Source organism: Sciurus carolinensis, chromosome 3 (genome assembly GCF_902686445.1).
Source record: "Sciurus carolinensis chromosome 3, mSciCar1.2, whole genome shotgun sequence".
Classification (NCBI taxonomy): Eukaryota; Metazoa; Chordata; class Mammalia; order Rodentia; family Sciuridae; genus Sciurus; species Sciurus carolinensis.
Genome location: NC_062215.1, coordinates 48,440,724 through 48,461,772, shown reverse-complemented (window position 1 = coordinate 48,461,772; position 21,049 = coordinate 48,440,724). Strand labels below are relative to the sequence as shown.

Sequence of the window (21,049 nt, the reverse complement as noted above, 5' to 3'; positions counted from 1 at the left end):
AGACAGCAATGTCCCATGAGAAACATTGCAATGGTCAACAAAAATTCCTGGAGAGAATGGTCTCTACCTGAGGGGCCATGAAATGGGAAGGATGTTAGGAAAACAGTTAGGTAAAGCTAGTCCCCTGCTTCTCACTGCTGTTTGTCCCTCAGTGTAGCCTCTGGTTAAGACAGGCTCCCCTCCCAGGAGAAAGCACTTAACAAAACATGCCTGAGCATCTACAAAGTTTATGCCTTGGATGGAGAATTTCTTGGTGGCAAGGGCAACAATGAAATTTCCCTTAACTGTTCCAAATAAGTTTCCCCTTCTCTTTGGGATCTTGCTTTGACCATCTTTGCTGTCACAACACAGGCTCCCTCTGCCCTGTGAATTCTGTCCTTGAGGGAGAAAATTCTGTTTTCATCACATTTCCTTAAGAGCTGACTCTCCCTGAAGGCGTATCCCTTTTATGTTCTGTGCCTGCCTTGCTATCCTCAGAGCCAGAAAATGCTAGACCAAGACCTGCAACTCTGTGATCAGGATTTTCTAAGTCATGAATCCTCTCCCATGCATTTGCCTGGACTTTGAAAGTGACCTATGATATATGTTATCTATAATTTTGTAGCCTGAGCATGTGGCACTCTGCATCCCAGCAACTTTGGTCTAATCTACAACTTGCCAACAGGATCACTATGACTGGGGCCTGCGGGCCATCAAGTCTGTACTCGTGGTGGCAGGATCCCTGAAGCGAGGGGACCCCGACCGGCCTGAGGACCAAGTCCTGATGCGCTCCTTGCGAGATTTCAACATTCCCAAGATTGTGACTGATGATATGCCTGTGTTCATGGGCTTGATCGGGGACCTCTTTCCTGCCCTGGATGTCCCCCGAAAGAGAAACCCGAACTTTGAAGGCTTGGTGAGGAAGGCGGTGGTGGACCTGAAGCTCCAGGCTGAGGACAACTTTGTGCTCAAGGTACATGATGCATGTCCTCTAGAGTGCTGTCTCTTCATTCTTTTCTTAGACAATGAGTTGTCCCATCATCCTAAATCCAAAGGGACAGATAGATGGACAGATATTATCCAGTTAGAAGTAACGTAATCCACTTCAGCAGTTTTCTGTTGTTATTGTTTTTGTTTTTTTTATCAGAGTTTTATAATTATACAGAGTAGCTGGTTTCTTCTTGACAAACTCATACATGCATGGAAATTGGTTTCAGTTCATGATCCCCCCTTTCCCTCACCCTTTTCCCTCCCATCTTCTCTCCCTTTCCCCCTTCTCCTTCCTCTATTTGACTTCCTTTTGTTCATCTATTAATTTATATTTGATTGGTTCTTTATATTATCCTATCCTTCCCTCCCCTTTTCCTTTATTTTACTCTAGCTTCCTCAAAGGTCAGCAGTTCTTTATTGGGGACCCACAATGTGGAATGCATGATAGGAAATATGAAAGAAAAATGGAGGAAACTGTACCATCAGCGTCAAGAGGAAACTGATGTATTTCACAGTAAAGACCTTAAGATAAAAGCTGGAACTTTAGTGCAAATGGAACTAGCTTAGTGGCTGTGGGAAGTGTTATGCATTGAACTCTGCTGTGGAGGCTACAATTGCAGACTAAGTGCCTGTAAAGTCATCTTTCCTTGTGTTAAGACAATGGATTAGTGAGGAAGGCTCCATCTGAATTGGATCCTTAATTGTGATTAAAATTGTCTATCAAAATCAAATGCACTCAGCATCTACCACTTGAATAAAGAGGCACAGGCTCCCAGGTTTAAGGCTGCCAAGAATGAGACAGGTGAAACTGCTTAGGGAATTAACTGTGCCTGCATTTTCATTGGGGTTAAAACTCATTTTTGAGTTTTTAGGGCTTTGCATACAAAATTCTCCACATTTTGAATGACCTATCCCAACACTGTTTTTCCATAAGTCTGTATTTTTACAGTGTAATTGTGTAGAATGTAATGTTTTCAGGATGAATAAAATGTTGTTATAGTAGAAATGCCTGCACACAAAGAAGTAAAGCTTAGAGCAAGAGGAAACAAGTGCCATGAAGAAGGATCAGGGGTCCTGAAGTTCAAATAGACTTGGACAGATTGTTTTCCTGTTCAATAATATGTGTTTGAAATACATGAGCATCATTTTAGAGTCACAGGTGGTTTTGTATTCTGTATCACATTTGATCCTTCAACAACCCCTGAAGCAGAGGGTTCAGATGAAGCATTTTACAGTTGAGGAAACTGAGATTTCATTACTTCTCCAAGGTACTCCACTAAGATACCTCCTAGGAGGGAAACTGCTCCCCCCGCAGGAAATGTGACTAAGGGGCAGGTTCCTTCTACTCCACTCCAGAAGCTGTTTCTGGCACACAATAGTTTCATTGATAGAGAGTAAGCCCTGATTATATGTAAATAGAATTAAGGATGAAGTGAAATAGCCCCTTCTCTTTGCAAGCAGGTGCCTGCTTTCATTTCTGGGATTCCCTTATACCAAAGAGAACAGAGCATCACCTGGTCCTCTGCAGCTGTGACTGTTTCTGTTGGTTGGCCCATGCCCCCATTCCTTCTGTCCCTCCTTCCAAGTTCAGAGTGCAGATTTTTCAAGTAGAAAGGAATAGGATGGCCTTCAAGGTAGAGAGAAAAGGATCAGAAATGGGGCATATGTGGGAAACAGATTGTATAAGCGTCAGCAGAAAGTCCAACTTGCTAAAGGCAAAGGGATTGAGGTGATGGGTTCCAGAGTAGGGGAGAGCAGGACACAGGCAGTAAGACTCAAAGGACAACATGGGACCATAATATACAAGGCCTCAAAGGCCAGACCGAGGGCTTTCCCTTAAAGGGTCTAATCCTAAGAGGCAATCTCACCCCAGAGATGGGTTAAATGTGATGAGGTTCTCAGAATGCCATGCACTGAGGATGAGGTCATAGAATCAGGGCAGCCCACATCTCGCCAGACCCTTTGGGATCTGGCCAGGGCATCTGGTCCTCCTTCCCCCACTTTCTGCCTCTTCTTCCTCTTCAGAACCTTACCCTTTCTTTCTGTGTACTTGTCACTTGGGCCACGTTGTGCTTCCTTCTTTTCTTTCTCTTCTTTTCCACAGCTGCTCTCTGATTTAGTGGTAAAACAGAGACTGTCTACTAAAGCTTCACGGAACAGATGATGACTCTACCCACTTTTCATTTGCACTGTGCACTTTAATTTATGGGAAAAAATTCCTCAAAGCTGACTCCTGAGGCTCTGGTGGCATCCTTTGATCCTGGAAAAGTGGTACTACAAATTTTTTTTTTTTTTTTTTTTAAGAAAAAGGAATAGACTCAGTAATAGAAACTTGAAAGGGGTTTCAAGTTACAATACATTTCTGAAACACAAGACGAAAGAGTTAGATTCAACAGATTAGAGGAGGCTGCAGAACCCTGAGAAAGGGCTTTGGGAAAGGGGGCCAGGAGGCAGCAACTCTGCCAAGCAGAACCCTGGAGAATCTCTGAGCTTGGAGTTGATATTTAAGGAGGGCAGGAATGAGAAAGAGAACTAAAATAGCCATTAAATCTATTTAAACTATAATTTTGCCACTCGGCTCCCCACACTCTTCTCCCAATATCTCCTTCCAGTTCCCAATTCCCAAGCAATGCAGACCATCTGCAACCAGGCATTTAACTCAAGGCCAAAAAGAAAAAAGAAATCCTTTAAAAAATGTAATAAAGTCTTTGGGGGAAACAGAGACTGCTGCTGTCAGGGTATTGGTGTCCGGGATTAGAGTCCTCCCATTCTCTTCTGGGTCCCTCAATAGAAGGCCAGTATCAACTCAGGCACCCACAGGTGAAGGGACAAAGATGAAGGCCACCATCTGACAATGTCCATAGAGCTTCCACTCAGTCCTCTGGCCCTAGGAAGAGACCTACATTGAATTGTTCACTTTGAAGGGATGAAATTTATGGTATGTGATTATTTCCCAAGAAAGGTGTTGAAATGAACAAAAAAAAATTGGTGGAACTCAAAAGTGATTTTTAATTGATTTATTTTAATTGGTGCACATAGTCCTACATAAAAGTGGAGTTCATTATATGTCATATAGGCATGTGGCATAGTATGGTTACTTTCAGGCATCCCTCTTCCCTCCCTCTCATCCTCCTTCCTCTACTGCTCTCCCACCTGTTTTCATGAGATTCCTTCTACCACCCACTTTTTCTTAATTCCTTATTTCTCTGTAGCTTTTGCATAGAAGAGAAAACATACAACCCTCGATTTTCTGCTTCTGGCTTATTTCAGTTCACATGATGTTCTCCAGTTTCATCCATGTACAATCAAATGACAATTCATTCTTCTTTATGGCTAAAACTCCATTTTGTATATATACCACGTTGTCTTTACCATCTATCCTGGTCCTTGTTATTTATCCAGAAGAACTAAAACCCACATACCATAGCTACACATGCATATTAATATTTATAGCAGCACAATGTATTATAGCCAAGTTACAGAACCAGACTTGGTGTCAGTAGAAAGTGATTTTTTTTTTTTTTTTTTAATCAGGGATTGAACCCAGGGATACTTAACCACCAGTTCACATCCCCAGCCCTTCTTATGTTTTACTTTGAGACAGGGACTCACCAAGTTGTTTAGGGCCTCACTAAGTTGCTGAAGCTGGCTTTGAACTTGCAATCCTCCTCCCTCGGCCTCCCGGGCTGCTAGGATTACAGGCATGCACCACAACACCTGGCAGAAAGTGATTTTAAGTCTTACTATGATCATTGTATGGTGCCATTGTTCAGTCAATTATATGTGGGAGGAAGAAAAGGAAAAACCTGGGTATTTTAGTCAGTTTTTTCACTGCTGTGACTAAAAGTCTGACCAGAACAATTTTAGAAGAGAAAAAGTTTATTTAGGGGCTCACAGTTTCAGAGGTCTCAGTTCATGGGCTGCTGGCTTCAATCCTAGGGTAAAGGTGAACACCATGGCAGAAGAGTGTGATGGACGGAAGTAGCTCACATGATGGTCAGAAAGCAGAGAGAGACCCTACTCACAAGATACACAATATATACCCCAAAGGCACGCCCCCAATGACCCACCTCCTCCAGCCAAACCCGACCTGCCTTTGGTTACCACTCAGTTAATCCCATTAGGATGTTAATTTACTGATTAGGTTAAGGTTCTCATAACCCAATCAATTCTACTCTAAACCTTCTTGCATGGTCTCACACATGAGCTTCTGGGGACACCTCACATCCAAACCATAACACCTGGGAGTATAACATAGTCTCCACTCAGCAGCAAGAAATTCCACCAGGCCACTACTCTCCCAGTTCTCCTCCTCCTCTCTTCTTCCTCCTCCTCTTCTTTGCTTTTTAGAATGCAGTGACCTCAGGTCAACATCATGTTTAAAATTCTCCAAATAATTTTCAATCATACTTAGAATAAAACGCCAACTACCAATTCTTGCATGTCTCATCCTGCCTACCTTTTTAATCTCATCTTCTACCATCCTCCCTTTTTTTTCTACCTGCCAAGCTTAATGCCCTCACTCTTCACGGAAGTCTTCCCCTGCTGGTCCTTACATGGCATCTCTTTTTCATTCATAACTTAAGCATCACTCTCTTGAAAACTCTCTTCATTCTTTTCTGGGAAACTTCTGCATCAAGCCCATCAAGTTCATATTTATGTTTTATTTAAAGATAGGGTCTCGATATGTTACTTAGGGCCTCTACCAAGTTGCTGAGGCTGACTTTGAACTCACAATCCTCCTGCTTAAGCCTTCTGAATTACTGGGATTATAGGCATGTGCCACAGCATCTGGCATCCTAGGAAGAGTAATGCCTTAACAGAGACCAAAAAAAAATCTGAGAAACAAAATGAAAATTAGCACCTCAGGAAATTATCCTGCCACAGGTAAAATTGATCATTTTGTCTCAAATAGCCATTTATCTGCTGCCTTCATGTTGAACCTGGTACTACCTCTCTGCTCCTATTTCCCTGGCTGTACAATTCTAGAATTCTTTTTAACATCAGTATCATTGAAATTTTTAAAATACATGAGTCATCATGTATCATTTTAAAGTATAGAATAAATAAATTAAATGTATGGGAAAAAAATTTCCACTGCCCCATCACCCTGTGAACATTTTGGTGCATTTTCTACTTCTCTCCTGAGAAACTTATGGAAAATATGAAGAATCCTGATCTACTATAACATTCAAATAACTCATGATACACAAGACCATTCATTATCTACAAATCCTTTCAAGACCTTCCCTGACCTTTCCAGTCACCCTTCACATTTTCAACAAATATTTGTTCAACCCCTGGTATATGCCAGGTTCTCTGTTAAGACACTGGATGTGAGAGAGGAAGCCCAGTCCTGTCTACCTTCAGTGAGTTGATTAGCAAATGCCGAGACAGAAAAGTAACCTCTGCAATATCATCAAGTGCTATGGGTACAGCACACCTACCCCAGATAGAAGGCTTCCTTCAGGGATTGGCCAGAGGACAACAGGAGAAAGGGTAACTCCCAAATAGAAGGCAGAGTATGTTCAAAAGCACAGGAAAGAGCAACACCGAATGAACAGCTCAAAAAGTTGTTGGAACAGAAAGTCCAGCTTGGCGGATGAGAGATAAGAGTGGAGGCTGACTTGGGCCAGAGTGCATAAGTACCTTGTAAACCAGTCTAAGGATTTGGGCCTTTGTCATCAAAGGTATGGAGAACCTTGGAAGGGCAGAGTGATAACAGAGGCCTGATTCCAGTAAGTTGACTTATGCAACACTGTGGAAAGCTACACCTGGAGGCCAGATAGACCAGGAATGACCTTCAATGCCATCATTCTTCTCCAGCCTGCTGAACCATCCAGCCAACCACATCAGGCTCTGCCACACTACAAGACTTTGATGGTTCTATTAGGGTTAGTGTTAGGACTAGGGTTAGGGTTACCATTACCTCCAACTGAAATATCCCTCCTGGGCATTTTCTAGATAAACTCCTATTCATCCTGGACCTCCAGCTCAAATGCCCCCTCCTTTGGGAATTCTTCCTTATTCCCATTTTATTCAAAATCAATTGTTCCCTCCTTTCTATTCCCACACCCTTTATAAATACCTCTATTAGCTGGGAGCAGTGGTGCATGCCTATAATCCCAGAGACTTGGGAGGATGAAGCAGGAGAATCTCAAGTTTGGGGCCAGCTTCAGCAACTTAGCAAGACCATGTCTCAAAATAAATAAATGAGAAGGGTTGGGGATATATCTCAGCACCCCTGAGTTCAATCCCTAGTACCAAAAAAAAAAAAAAATCACCTTACATTATAATAATTTGTCAACATGGTTTTCCTTTTTTGGTTTTTTATTGGTGCTTTACATGTAATACTGGGATTCATTGTTACATATTTGTACATATGCACACCATAATAACATTGGGGAACAAAATTGTCAACATGACTGTCTTCTCCATCAGACTATGAAACCGCCTCTGAATCTCCCTTTTCTGGTATACACTCTAGTACTTCACTGGTGACTGATAATTACATGACTGAACGATGAACACATGAATAAATAGTGTTGCCTTTATTTCCAAACTCATTCCAAACACATTTTGGGGTAAGTAAACCTTCCTCTTTTGAATTCAGTTCCCACTTCAGACTGACTCACAGAAGGGCAGTGGACACGTAGTTGAGCGACCAATTGGTCTCTCAGTCTGAGTGACAGGTTATCTTCCTGTCCCCACAGGTGGTCCAACTGGAAGAGCTGCTGGCGGTGAGGCACTCTGTGTTTGTGGTGGGTGCGGCTGGTACTGGCAAGTCAAAGGTGCTGAGGTCCTTGCACAAGACCTATCAGATCATGAAACGTCGCCCCGTCTGGACTGACCTCAACCCCAAAGCAGTCACAAATGATGAACTCTTCGGCATCATCAATCCAGCCACGAGAGAATGGAAGGATGGTAAGAGTGGGATCTCCCAAAGAGAGAGTTTCTGCTGTCCTCAGAGCCCTTTGGGAAGGCTTCCGTGTCCGGGGATGAACTGCAGAGGAGAGAGCATTAAACCGATGAGCTTGGGACCACAGGAGGTGTGAACGCCAGTGGAAAAGAGGAAACCAGTTTGGGGTGGAAGGGAACCTCAACTTTTCAGATGTTTTCCCTCTTCAGAGACCTCTTCCAGCTCGTTTTAGAGAGGGCCCTTAAATAAAATAAAGCGGGGCGGGTATTCAACTGTTGTTTGACGGTTCTGGAGCACACAGCAGTATGGAGTCCCTCCACTGCCTGGCATGGTTTTAAGGCGTGGTGAAGTAGGGAAGCCCAGGGCTCACTTCCAAAGAAGTGGTGCAGGATGGCATGCCACAGCCACACCTCTCCCCCATCAGCAGTGCCCCCGCAGTGATGGGAAGGCTGTGTGCTAGGGATCACTGCCCAGCCAGGCCCCTGGTGATGATGCTCAAATATCCTTTCAACCCTGGAGGACTCCAGGACCACATTCCCTCCCATGGTGACTAAAAGGACCCCTGACCCTTGTTCACTCTGTGCTTCGGGAATGAGGAAATCCAGCTCCCTCCTGCCGTTTCAATGTTTGCTTCCATCAGAACCAAACTGTTTTGATGTCTTTAATATAGGAGCTGCAGTCAAAGGCCTGGAGTAGGGAAATTTAATGAGCAGCATCTCTAATTTTTATATCACTAATAGTGAGACCTAGCATCATCTCATTCTTCTTGATCTTAGTAATTTGATTTTTGTGTTTCATTTCTCCCTGTTATTTTGAATCAGTGTGTAAGAGTTCTTCTTATTTAAAATATACTAACTCTTTATCTGTTGCACACATTACTAATGCTTCCCTGCCCGTCTATCATTTGTTCACAGATTTTTTATGGCATATTATACCGTACACTTTTTTTTTTTTAAAAAAAAGGGAAAATTATATGTCTCTGGTTGTTTTAGCATCTGAGATTCCTATTTAGTTTATAACTCCTAATTTTAAGCTACAGATGTTCTATCATAAATTTGGTCAATAAGGATTTTTTACATTAACATTTTTTATCCATCTGGGATTTATTTGGGAGCTTAGTATGAGATAGAATAGAAAATGAACTTTATTTCCTTCCAGATGGGTAATTGATTGTGCCAGAATCAGTATCATTTATTAAATAAACCATCCTTTCCCTCTGAATTTAAACACCAGCCTGTCATTTATTAAATTCCATACATACCAAGTTCTGATTCTGAGCTTTCTGTTCTGTTCCACTCCCCTACTTACCTGATCCTATATTAATGCCAGTCTATTTCAGTAACAGTCATTTTATAGCATATTTTAATATCAGATAAGTAAGTTTTTCAATATTCTTTAATAGTCTTATAATTTTGTTGGATAATCTTAGGTACTTCTTTTTCTATTATATTTAAGTTCAACAAATATAAGTCCACATTTTAAATGTTGTTGGAATTATGACTAAAATTTTGGTTAAATGTATTCATTGAAGTTGATGAAATTAACAAAGATACAATAATCACAAATCTATAGTCACCAAATAAGATAACTGGGAAGTAAATGGAATATAGACTTGTAAAGTTTTCAGGAAAAATGATAAATATAAAATATGGTGGGTTATTTTAACGTACTCTTTTCAAAATTAGAAAATTCCAGGAGACAGAAAAATAAGTATATATATAGAAAGGAATTTGTAATACATCATCAAGCTCAGTATAACACATAGTCACAGAACACTGCATCCTATAAATAGAAAATATTTTCTTAGTTGGTTCATGGAACATTTCCAAAAATTAAAAATTTAATTGGCTACAGAGAAAGCTATATTTAATTCAAAAGCATCAATTTATAGGCCACATTCTCTGATATTGCAACAGGATTAAAAACAACTAACAAGAAGATTATCCAGAGTAATTTTACCACTTGCAAATCAAGAAAAGTTCTCTACCTTTGGATCAAAAAGAAAATTAAATTCCAAAATCTCTCAGAACCAATAAAAAGAATACTTCTTATGAAATCCCTGGAACACATCTAAACCCTATAAGGAAAAACTTTATCATGAAAGGTAGGCTAGAAATAAAGGAAGTTAACGTCTATTGTAAGCAATTGTTCAAACTAAACTTGAAGAAAACAAGGGAAAGGAAATTAGTAAAGGTAAAATCTTAAATTAGAATAGACATAAAACAAATCATAGAGAAGATAAATATAAACTTTTAGAATAAAGAACGATAATATAAGTTCATTGTGTACATAATTAATGAGGAAATGGGTAAATACGTATGTATGATTAGAAATTAGAAAGGATATATAATAGTAAATATAAACAAGATTAGAGTATTTAAGTAGATGACACATATTTGAAAAACTAGAAGAAACATAAGACCCTCCCTAGAAAAATATAAATTAACAACATCTACTCAACAAGAAGTAGAAAACTTGAGCAAACTAATGAAAAGAAAAATTTTAAGATAATAAAAGAACAAAAAAACAAGTAATTTCAAAATCATAAAAAGGATAGCTCTGAATTAATTTTATGGAGCCAGAATAATCTTTAAATCAACTTTCATATAGAAAAACAATAACAAAAAATAAAAATAAAATAAAGTCACAGTTTCACTTATTAATATAGATTCATATAGATGCAAACATTCTAAATAAAATATCAGTAAATAGAATTCAACCGTATCTCAAAAGAAAAATACAGTTGTTATAGTGTACCAAATTCAATAAATAGAAGGAAAACTAATTGCCTAGAAGAAAGGGATAGGAGAAAAAAGAGAGGAGGAAAAGTGATGGTACTGGAGATTGAAATGGAGAAAACTATGTTATATGTATTTATGGATAAGTCAAAATGAACCCCACTATTATGGATAATTATAATGCACTAATTTTTTTTTACATTTAAAAAAAGAAAAATATCATTTTGTATTTCATGAATCAAATAGGTAGAAACAAAATACTCAAGAACCAGAAAAACTTCATGAATTATATGTATTAATGCTTCTGGCAGAATCAGAATAAAAATTAACTACTCTTCAAAAAAAAAAAAAAAGAATGACACAGTTTGACAGAAAAGAATCTATTCCAGGAATGTAAGGATAGATCGATTATTTTTTTAAAAGCATTAGCAAAAAGCATTGACACGTTAAAGGAGAAAATTATTTGATGAATCAATAGATACTGAAAATCCAATAGCTATTACTGAAAGTTCTAAACAAAATAAGAATAGAAGGAAATTCCCTAAACGTGGTACCTAAACTGAAGAGGAAAATGAAATCACCCTGAATAATGATACACCAAAGTCATTTCCATTAAAATCAGAAACAAGTTAGTGAGACCTATTATCAACATTATTATTCAGCATTGTTTGCTGAGATTCTAGAAAATGCAGTAAGACAAGAAAATGGAATATATGGTATACATTGGAAGAAAAGAGAAACATTGTTTTGCTCGTTCTGTAACTTTATGCTTAGAAAATCCACAGGACACTATTGAAAAACGTCACTAGTGAATAAGAAACTTTATTAAAGCTAACAAAACATAAAATAAATACACAAAATTTGGTAGCTTATCTCTGTATAAGCAATATTCAGCTAAAAATGGAAATACAGGGGGATTTAACAATCAAAAAGATGATATATATTTAAGAATATCCTTAACTAAAGAGAAAAAGGTATAAAATTTCTGGGCATAGTGGCAGGCACCCGTAATCCCCAGTGACTAGGGGTTCTGAGGTAGGAGGATCCGAGTTCAAAGCCAGCCACAGCAACTTAGCAAGAGTCTGTCTCAAAATAAAATATTTAAAAAATGGACTGGGGATGTGACTCAGTGGTTAAGCACCCCTTGGTTCAGTCCCTGGCACACACACACAAAAAAAAGCTATAAAATTTTATTGTGGACATAAAATAGTAACTGAAAAAGTGAAAAAAAAAAAAGACAAACCATATTATTAACTGGGAAAGTTTAATATCATAAAATCGATTCGATCTAAATTAATGTATAAATTTCATGTAATGACAATATAATCAAGTCTTCTCCCAAGTCCTGTCTTGGGCAAGATTTACAAGGGCTGCAATTATTTACAAGGGTGAACATTTCACCTAACCAAGTTTAATGTCATTCTGTCATGTCACAGTCCTTTGTCACTTACAGACTGATATACCACCCGGTATCATTACCATTCTCATTCTTGTGGTTCTCATCCAGGTTAGGAAGTTACTGTGAGACTCAGAGAGAGTGCACCTTAGGCCTGGTCAAGTTTGCAGTAGGGCAAGACACAGAGCCTGGTCTGATCTGCCTTTTCCATTTACACCTCCTTTTGAGTGCCAGTGCGGGGAAAGCTTTCTTAAGACAAAGAGAACTGATGCTGAATGGAAAATAAGCTATCAGTGTTTCTTTTTAGGGTTGTTCTCTTCCATCATGCGGGAGCTCGCCAACATCTCCCACGATGGGCCTAAGTGGATTTTACTGGATGGTGACATAGATCCAATGTGGATTGAGTCTCTGAACACTGTCATGGATGACAACAAGGTATCAAAGGAAGCAGGGAGGGAAATCCCCATGTCATCCCTAACCATCAGTGCAGCCAGTTCTCCATGCCGCAGGCACACCTGGAAATCTAGTCACCTCACAATGGCTGGCCCGGTGATTGCAGCTGTTGCTGGCTTCTTCTGCAGACATCTCAGGACTGACTGATATGTTCCCACCTTGGCCTGCTTCAAGGGCCCACCTTTGGCACGGTGGTCTGTTTTCTTCAGAATCTTCTGCCTACAGATTCATTTGACAGAGTGGAAAGGAATCATAAATTATCTATTCAAATCTTTTTGTTCCCAATAATTTTCCCTTTTTAAAAATCAGAAAACTAAGAATCAAAAACATTCTCTTTCTTAAATTATTTTTATTTAGCTTTTAATTGTTTACAGTCTGCATTTAGATTCATTGTACACAAATGGGGTACATCATTTTATTTCTATGGTTGTACACGATGTAGATTCATGCCATTCGTGTAATCATACATGTACACAGGGTAATGATGTCTGTCTCATTCCATCATTTTTCATACCCCCTCCCTCTCATTTTCTTCTACATATTCTAAAGTCCCCCCATTATTCTTTCATTCCCCACCCCCACCCCCATCCTCTACTTATCAGGGAAAACATTCGGCCTTTGATTTTTTGGGCTTGGCTTATTTCACTTAGCATGATATTCTCCAATTCCATCCATTTATTTGCAAATGCCATAATAACATTCTGAGCCTGTCAAACTCCTTCCATGGCAGTAAATACCTATCCATTATTGTGTTATTTTTTTAATAAAACAGTGAAAACTAACTGAATGGCCAGTAAAACGTCTGTTAAGCTGGTAGCTAAATACATTCAGAAAGTACATCCAGATTGGAAGTGTTAAAACGGCTGTAACGTTCACAGAACCATTAGAATAAATGCACGCCCTCCCAGCGGGACTACTTTAGAAGGAAGAGCAGTAACAGGAAACTGAAGCTCTTTTCTTTTAATAGTTTTATTATTCCAATATGGTCTGGTTCATTCAAATTATTGGCATCAATTTAAACTGTTTAAATAACTTTTCTCCTGATTCAACAGACACACACACAGAGGACAGAGGGGTGGGAGTGGAGGGGAAATAGGAAGAGAGAAAAAGAGGGTTAGTGTAGAAAATTTAGAAAGTACATATAATCAAAAAGAAGAAAATAATCATCCTGACTTTGTGTTACTTTCACAGAATACTGGAGACTGGAAAATTGATAAAGATATTTATTTGTCTCACAGTTCTGGAGACTAGAAAGTCCAAGATCCAGGGCGCAGAACCTTCTTGCTGTGGCCATGCCATGGTAGAAGTGGGGAAGGGCAATAAAGGATGCACAAGAGAGCAGAAAAGCTCTCAAGTGCTTTTAAAATCAGCATTGGTCCATTTATGAAGGTGGATGCCTTGTGGCCTCATCACCTCTGAAGGCTTCACTTCTCACATTAGGAATGAAGCTTCCAACACATGCTTTCCAGGGAACACATTCAAATCATAGAATATCCATAACCCAATCAGCAATAATCCACCAAATCTCCACCAGCTGGCAGTGCATCCTAACTCCTTCCTAACTGAATGTTCCTCCTGTGGTTTCCAGGTGCTGACCCTGGCAAGCAATGAGAGGATCCCTCTTAACCCCACAATGCGGCTCCTCTTTGAGATCAGTCACCTGCGCACGGCCACTCCAGCAACCGTCTCTAGAGCAGGTATGGCCTTGCAGGTAAAGATGCTTGAGATGAGTACTTTGAGTTGGACATTTGCTTTTTCTGGCTCTGAAGGAACCCAGAAACCTGATCATCCAGAACTCCAGCCTAGTTCTTAGGACTAATCCACATTCACAAGGGGAGGTAAGCACTATAAGATCAGGGCCATGTGTTTATGTTCACTCAGATATGTGACAACGGGAAGGGAAATAGTCCCCAAGCTGGTCAACTGTCCACTGCGCAGAAGTGTCTTGAATTAGGCTACTTTGAGGCTGGTTCTAGCCTCCATGTCAATGGAGATGCCCAAGCATCACCATTTCTCATGGAAAATAGCAACATTACCTTAATTTTCCTGTATCTCTGCTGACTAAATTCATTAGCAGAAACTAGAGGTTAAAAAAAAAAAAACTAATTAGGAAAAATAATCAAACTTAAACAACTAGAGAGTAGAATGGTGGTTGCCAGGCCCTGGGCATGAGAAACTAAGGGAGATGTTGCTGAATGGGTACCAAGTTTCAGTTATGCAGGGTGAAGCCTTTTGGAGGTAATGAATATATTTATTACCTTGATTGTGGTGATGGTTTCACAGGAGGATTTTTATGTCCCAAATTCATCAAATAGTTTACATTAAGTATGTACAGTGTTTTGTATATCAATTATACCTAAATAAAGCTGTTAAAATATTTCATTGAATAATAATAAAACAAAAATTCATAATAAAAAAGAGAAACTTTTTGATCTCTACCACAATATCAGATTCCCTTTTAAGAACCTGGATTTAAGTTGGTGAACACAGGTCAGGAGAGTTCTCTCCCACTGTATTAGTTACCTAGTGCTGCTGTAACAAGTGTAATGAATCACATATACTTGGTGGCTTTCAAACCAGCAGAAATTTACTCTCTCACATTTCTGCAAGTCAGACATTCAAAATCAAGGTCATCAAAGCTTCACTTCTCCAAAGGCTGTAGGAGAGATTCCCTGCTTATACCATCCACCTTCCATTCTCCTTGGCTTGTGGCCCCATAACTCCAACCTCTACCTTCATCTCATGACTTCCTCATCTGTGTGAGTCTCTCCCCTTTTATCTCTTATGAAGATACTTGTAAATGTCCCATGCAGATGATCCAGTATAACTTCATCTCAAGATCTTTAGCATAATTATATCTGCAAAGGCTCCTTTCCCAAATAAGTTCACATTACCAGGTTCCAGTGATTAAGATGTGGCCATATCTCTCAGGTGATTATTCAATCCACTGCACACTCCAACACTATGACAAGTATTGCTGATCAGTCACAGTTTTCTTTCTTCCCAAGCCTCGACTTGGTCTTGGGATCCTTCTCAACACAGCTCTTTGTTCATCTGTTATGGGTCAGTTGGCCTTGGTCCTCAATAGTAAACACATGTACCCTCTCTGACCAAGGCCAGGTCCCTGTTCTTTTAATGTCCAGTCTTCTGTATATTATTTTAAACAGAGAAGATAAATCCCTTGGGTAAAGAATATTTGGACCTATATGGAATCCTCAGTGCACAATATTCTCTTTTTTCCCAGGGATCCTGTACATCAACCCAGCAGACCTAGGATGGAATCCTGCAGTGAGCAGCTGGATTGACCAGAGGGAAATCCAGACAGAGAGAGCCAACCTAACCATTCTGTTTGACAAGTATCTTCCAACCTGCTTGGACACACTCAGAACCAGGTAAGCCCAGAAACAAAGGTAGCAAGTTAATGCGGCAATACTGAATGCTTTGGCTCACAGCCGATGCCCTGCTGATGTTCTGTCCTGATTCCAAAGTCAGAACCCTCCAGGTACAGCAGATGGCAGACACATTAGGATGGTCATGGAATGCTTATTGTCAGTTCAGGCAAGAAGAGAGGTGAGTGAAGATGAGGAAGGTCTAAAATGCCTTTCGTAAGTGCCACACTGGTGAAGGAGGCAGGTGATTGTAGTATCAGATGGTCGTCCTGAGGTTAAAATCCTTCAGCTCACAGAGAAACAGCTGGCTGTCCTACAAATGATCCATAGGCCAAACCAACAGGCCTAAGGTGAAGATGACACTTGTCAGGGACACATGGGACCCACTTCCTCTTTCTGATTCTGGGTGTTCACAGTTCAGGAATTGGGAATAATTTATCATTTGACCTGTTCTTCCCCACTGAATACTGTGAGGTCACTTTTGCTCTTACGGTTTTGCAAAAGTAAAAGCAGCAAACCCTGACCACCTGTGAGAGCCAGCTTTCCATCACTGCAACAAATACCTGAGACAATCAACTTATAAAGAGAAAAGTTTTGTTTTGGCTCACAGTGTTGGAAGTTTCAATCCATGATTGTTTGGCCCCTTGCTTCCAACCTGTGGCAGCACATCATTCAGGAACACAGGGCAGAGCAAAACCACCCATCTCATGACTGGGAAGCAAAAAGAAAGGAAGAGAGTACAGTCCCACAGTCCTCTCCAAGGGCATGCCCTGATGATCTAAAGACTTCCCGGGAGGCCGTACCTCTTGAAGTTTTCACCACCTCCAAATAGCACCTCTGGGGACCAAGCCCTCAACTCAGGGGCCTTTAGCAGACACTCAAGTTCCAAACTATAGCATCACCTATCATTCAAATAAGAGGTTAATGACTCTTAACCAAGAGGATAGTTATTGCAGTAAGAATATTTTATGTATCAGCATAAAGAGTTCCCCATGATTGAAAATTTGGAAGCTGTGTGCATCTCTCTCTCTCTCTCTCTCTCTCTCTCTCTCTCTCTCTCTCTCTCTCTCTCTCTCTCTCTTTCTCTCTCTCTCTCTCTTTCTCTCCCATTTGATAGATTATTCTATGAACCTGGCACCCATTTCCATAATTCAGCTAGTGAACTTAAGAGGCTGGTGCCCATGACTCAGATTCATAGTTCCTAAAATTTTCAAAATTTTGTGTCAGGATTGTTTCCAAGAATTTACTATCCATCACTCAAATCGATCCCTGACTCCTTATTCATTGGCCTTGGCCTGTCGCACAGGATAGGATTGTGGCTCCAATTGTCCAGTTGCTCACAAAAGTGGAGGCAGAAAAAAGGGAAATCCCAGACTGCAGCCACAATATTAAGAGTCCCAGGCATTCTTGCTCAGTATGCCTTGTCCCTACCCTAAAATAATCTGCCCACATTAGAAGTGACCTTCGTATCACTAATACGGAGTTACAATCCAGCAGTGGGCATAGAAGTGTATTTTGATATCTAATGAAACACTTAATGATTTTGATTTTATAGATTTTATATTTCAGGGTCAATAATTATTTTTCCAAATGTCAGTATCTTTTCAAGGCTTTGAAAAGCTTTCAGCCCCTTGTAACCCATAGACTCTAAAACCTTGTAGTCTAATGCAGCCCTGGTGGCTAGCAAATTCTGACAGGGGCTACAGTGGTTAGGCAAATGGGCAAGGTCAGCCATGGGCTATAACACTAGAAACGAGTGAGTTTTTAGGAAAGTAGTCCATCCCTGCTCTTTCTCTTTGACTGGAACACTTGTCAATATAGTCTTTAATAAAAAGTCAGGCTATCCCCATTCTCTGCATTTAAAACAAGAGATACCAAAACTCTTGTGTTTGTGTATGTGTGTGTGTGTGTGTGTGTGTGTGCACATCTGTGCTGGCACATACACAAACATTTGAAACAAGCCTTGCAGACTGACTGTCTTAAGTCTGTGCAGAACAACTCTGGCCCCCCAGTTGTTGAAATCTATGGTTATCAGGGAGGAAGAAGAATAGTTTTCATTCATGGGTGCCTGCTCTGGGTGTTATTTCATTTTTTTCTCTCAGGCCTCTGAAGAGGCTCACCCTCTATGAATGAGGGAGCAGAGGTTCTGTGATGTGTTAGTAAGTAACAGAAGCTTTTACTTCAAGGCCTTACTTCTATTTTATAGAGATGCAATATCCTAATGCTGGTTTTATGCCACCTTGTTAATACAAGCTGTGCAATGTCAACACATTAATTTTTTATTAGACAAGGTCGGAGTATAAATCAACCTTACTTTGTTTTACGTTGTCCCCTCAAAGCCACTTTATGTAACTGGTTCTCCTCCCACCCTGGATGAAATCTAAATCAATGTCCACAACTTTCTGGTCACTTCTAGTTACACACACATCAGTCCAGTGAAAATTTAAAGAAGTAAACCGCATTTACATTGAAAGTTTTTGCCCTGCCCAGAAGCGTAGGGGGAAAGGGGAGTGTTCTTGCCTCTTTGTCTCCTTTCTCAGAAATTGTATCTTCTGACCTCTCAGGTTTGAAGGGTACAGAGAGACAGGAGAGGTCTTACTTGGCCGCACGTGTGTGGCTGTGGCTACTGTAACTATGACAGATCTTAAAATCTGATGCCTTCTCTTTGGGGGATTTTGGGGGTTCTGTGGAGCCCTCCCCATCACTAAAGATCTCCCATCTGCATGCACTGCTCCTTACAAAGACCACTAGCATCTCAAACAACCCCCCATGCACACAGTTCACACTTGGATTCCAGGAAATACTCATCCCTCTTTGGCCTTGATAGACTGGAACTCAGGCTGCCTCAGCAAGAAACCTCTCTATATACCACTATGAATTCCACAAAGCTCCATAGGGTTTACCAGGCATAGCTCCTTCAGCCTGGAGTTGTCCATTTGAACTCTCTTTGCCCTGGCTGTCTATGGGGCAAGCCTAGCCTTCCCTATGGAGAAGGTGATATTCACTGTATGCCAAGGTTCTCTCTAAATCCTGTATTCCTGTGTACAGCCCCCCAGCACCTCCTACTTGGATCCTCAATACCACTGAGGGTGGAAGGGTCGGGGTTGAAAAAGACTTTGCAAGTTCCGCCTAGGTTGTCTGGAATCTCATTTGGGGAGTGTAAGGGCTCCTGGTACCCACTATTATGGTGACTTACCCAACACCGAGCACAAGATAGTACCCTTTATCACCTGTTAGAAATGTGCATTGCATTGGAAAAATGAAGGATGGTCCATCAAGGACTAAGTTTTTTCATTACTCATAATACTCAGAGTGTTATATGGCGATAACACTATGTTAAGGATAAGAAGTAGACACAAACCCAAAACACGGACGAGAATAGCACACTGGGCAACTTGCAGGTTCAAGGCTAGTAAGTAACTTCTACAGGGACAGTAGGTGGTGGTGTTCATCTTGTGATAAGACTCTTTCCCTGGGCAGCCTGGGAGCACAGTCTGTATGTGTGGTGTAAACTGTGTGTACACATGGAGGGAGAGAGTACCCAGGAACAGACAAGTTCATGTGTGCATATGTGTGTGTGTGTGCATGTACACACTTCTGGTTCCTTGGGCATGGGATGTCTTCTGTGCATCTCTTGATATCCGCCTTTCAGTTAAGATCTTTAAAGTCAAGATTTAAAGTACAAACAGGGACTTTAAATCAAGCAGACCAGGGAAAAGTCACAGAAGGCACATTTCCAGATAAGGAATTCCATTCAGTTCAGGATTACATAAAATCACCATCTATCCCAGTCCCTTCTACCTCCCAGATAATACTCTGGCCCCAGAAACATGTTTCAGTGTATTTTAATTGGAAGAAAACCACTGAGGTGAAGATGTGAAAGAACAAATTTCAGAACTGCACCCAAAGTGCCTTTTCAGGTCCTTTTTGAAAATTTTTTCCATATTTTTATTGATTTAGTATAATTATATATAATAGTGGGATTCATTGTTACATATTCATATGTGTCCTTTTTTGGTAATTGAAGAAATGAAAAGAAGAGTGAAAAGGTGAGGTATTGACTTGTTTTGTTGCATTCTACTTTCCTCAAAGACTGAGGGATTATCAATGCAAGGAGAAGGGAAGAGAGAAGGAGAGCGAGTCAGAAGAAAGGAAGATGAGAAATGGAACCTTCTCAGGAGATCACCAGGACATCATTTCTTTTCAGAAGAAGCTGACCCAAGAATAACTGAGGACAATAAAGCTTTTGTAACATTGGGGTCCTCTGTAAACCCCAAAGAACGTGACTAGTCAGGAGTCCCCTGAAGCCAAGCAGGTTCCACAGTTGTCCAATGACTCTTATGGAATGTAACATCCATAGTGTTTTAGAGCATGTCCGGTCTTTATTCACAGATTTAAGAAGATAATTCCAGTTCCAGAGCAGAGCATGGTTCAGATGGTGTGCCACCTTCTTGAATGTCTCCTGACCAAGGAGGACATCCCTGCAGACTGCCCCAAGGAAACCTATGAGCTTTATTTTGTGTTTGCTGCCATCTGGGCTTTTGGTGGAGCAATGGTTCAAGATCAGGTAAGAGGATGAACTGAGGTTAGCTCTCACGTGGAAATATGCAGCAGCAAAATTTGATCCTCCATCAAAGAGTTGGAAGACAGGAAAACTTTAATGTTAGAATTAATTGAAAAACAATAGACTGTAGTTATTTACCCTCTGTTCTGCTGCTAAAGACGTCAGTGCCTGTACAAGAGCCTTAAGGGGTGAGTCAAAACTGGTTGTGGTGTGTTTGGGGCTGTTGCCTTTTGGGTTAGTAAATGTGAATGCACCTCTACTCTTATGGAAAGGTATACAGTGTTAGAGTCTGAACAACTGCTGGACTATGAATACTACTTTGCCAGGTGATGAGTGTTTTATAGAGAGAGGTGGAAGGATGCTGGGCTGTAGAAACTACAGTAGAAGGAGTACCTTCAGCATTCCAAACATCTTCCAAAGGATGCACTGCTCTCTACTGGAACAGGGATAACCAGCATGACTCTGTGCCCTCAAAACACAGGGCTGTCCAAGGAAGGTTGGGCCAAATATTAATTGGCATCCAGGAGTGGAAAACCAAAGCAGTATTTAGCTCATGAAGTTGATTTCAGTAATCTCAAGCTGTTTGTGGGTAGGGATGTGGACTTGGAACATCTTGACACC

At 40.5% G+C, this 21,049-nt stretch overlaps 1 protein-coding gene across 5 annotated transcripts in view; it reads left to right on the top strand.

The window, feature by feature from the left end:
- Window positions 1–21,049, top strand: part of Dnah9 (dynein axonemal heavy chain 9) — a 338,036-nt gene that overhangs the window by 127,634 nt on the left and 189,353 nt on the right. For all 5 annotated transcript variants that reach the window (XR_007107774.1, XM_047545691.1, XM_047545694.1 and 2 more), the window contains 6 exons: window positions 665–952; window positions 7,683–7,893; window positions 12,330–12,457; window positions 14,064–14,172; window positions 15,720–15,867; window positions 20,257–20,431. Coding sequence is in view for 4 of the 5 variants with exons in the window: in XM_047545691.1 (XP_047401647.1) it covers window positions 665–952; window positions 7,683–7,893; window positions 12,330–12,457; window positions 14,064–14,172; window positions 15,720–15,867; window positions 20,257–20,431 (1,059 nt within the window). In the remaining variant the exon portion in view is untranslated. The remainder of the gene's footprint in view (window positions 1–664; window positions 953–7,682; window positions 7,894–12,329; window positions 12,458–14,063; window positions 14,173–15,719; window positions 15,868–20,256; window positions 20,432–21,049) is intronic.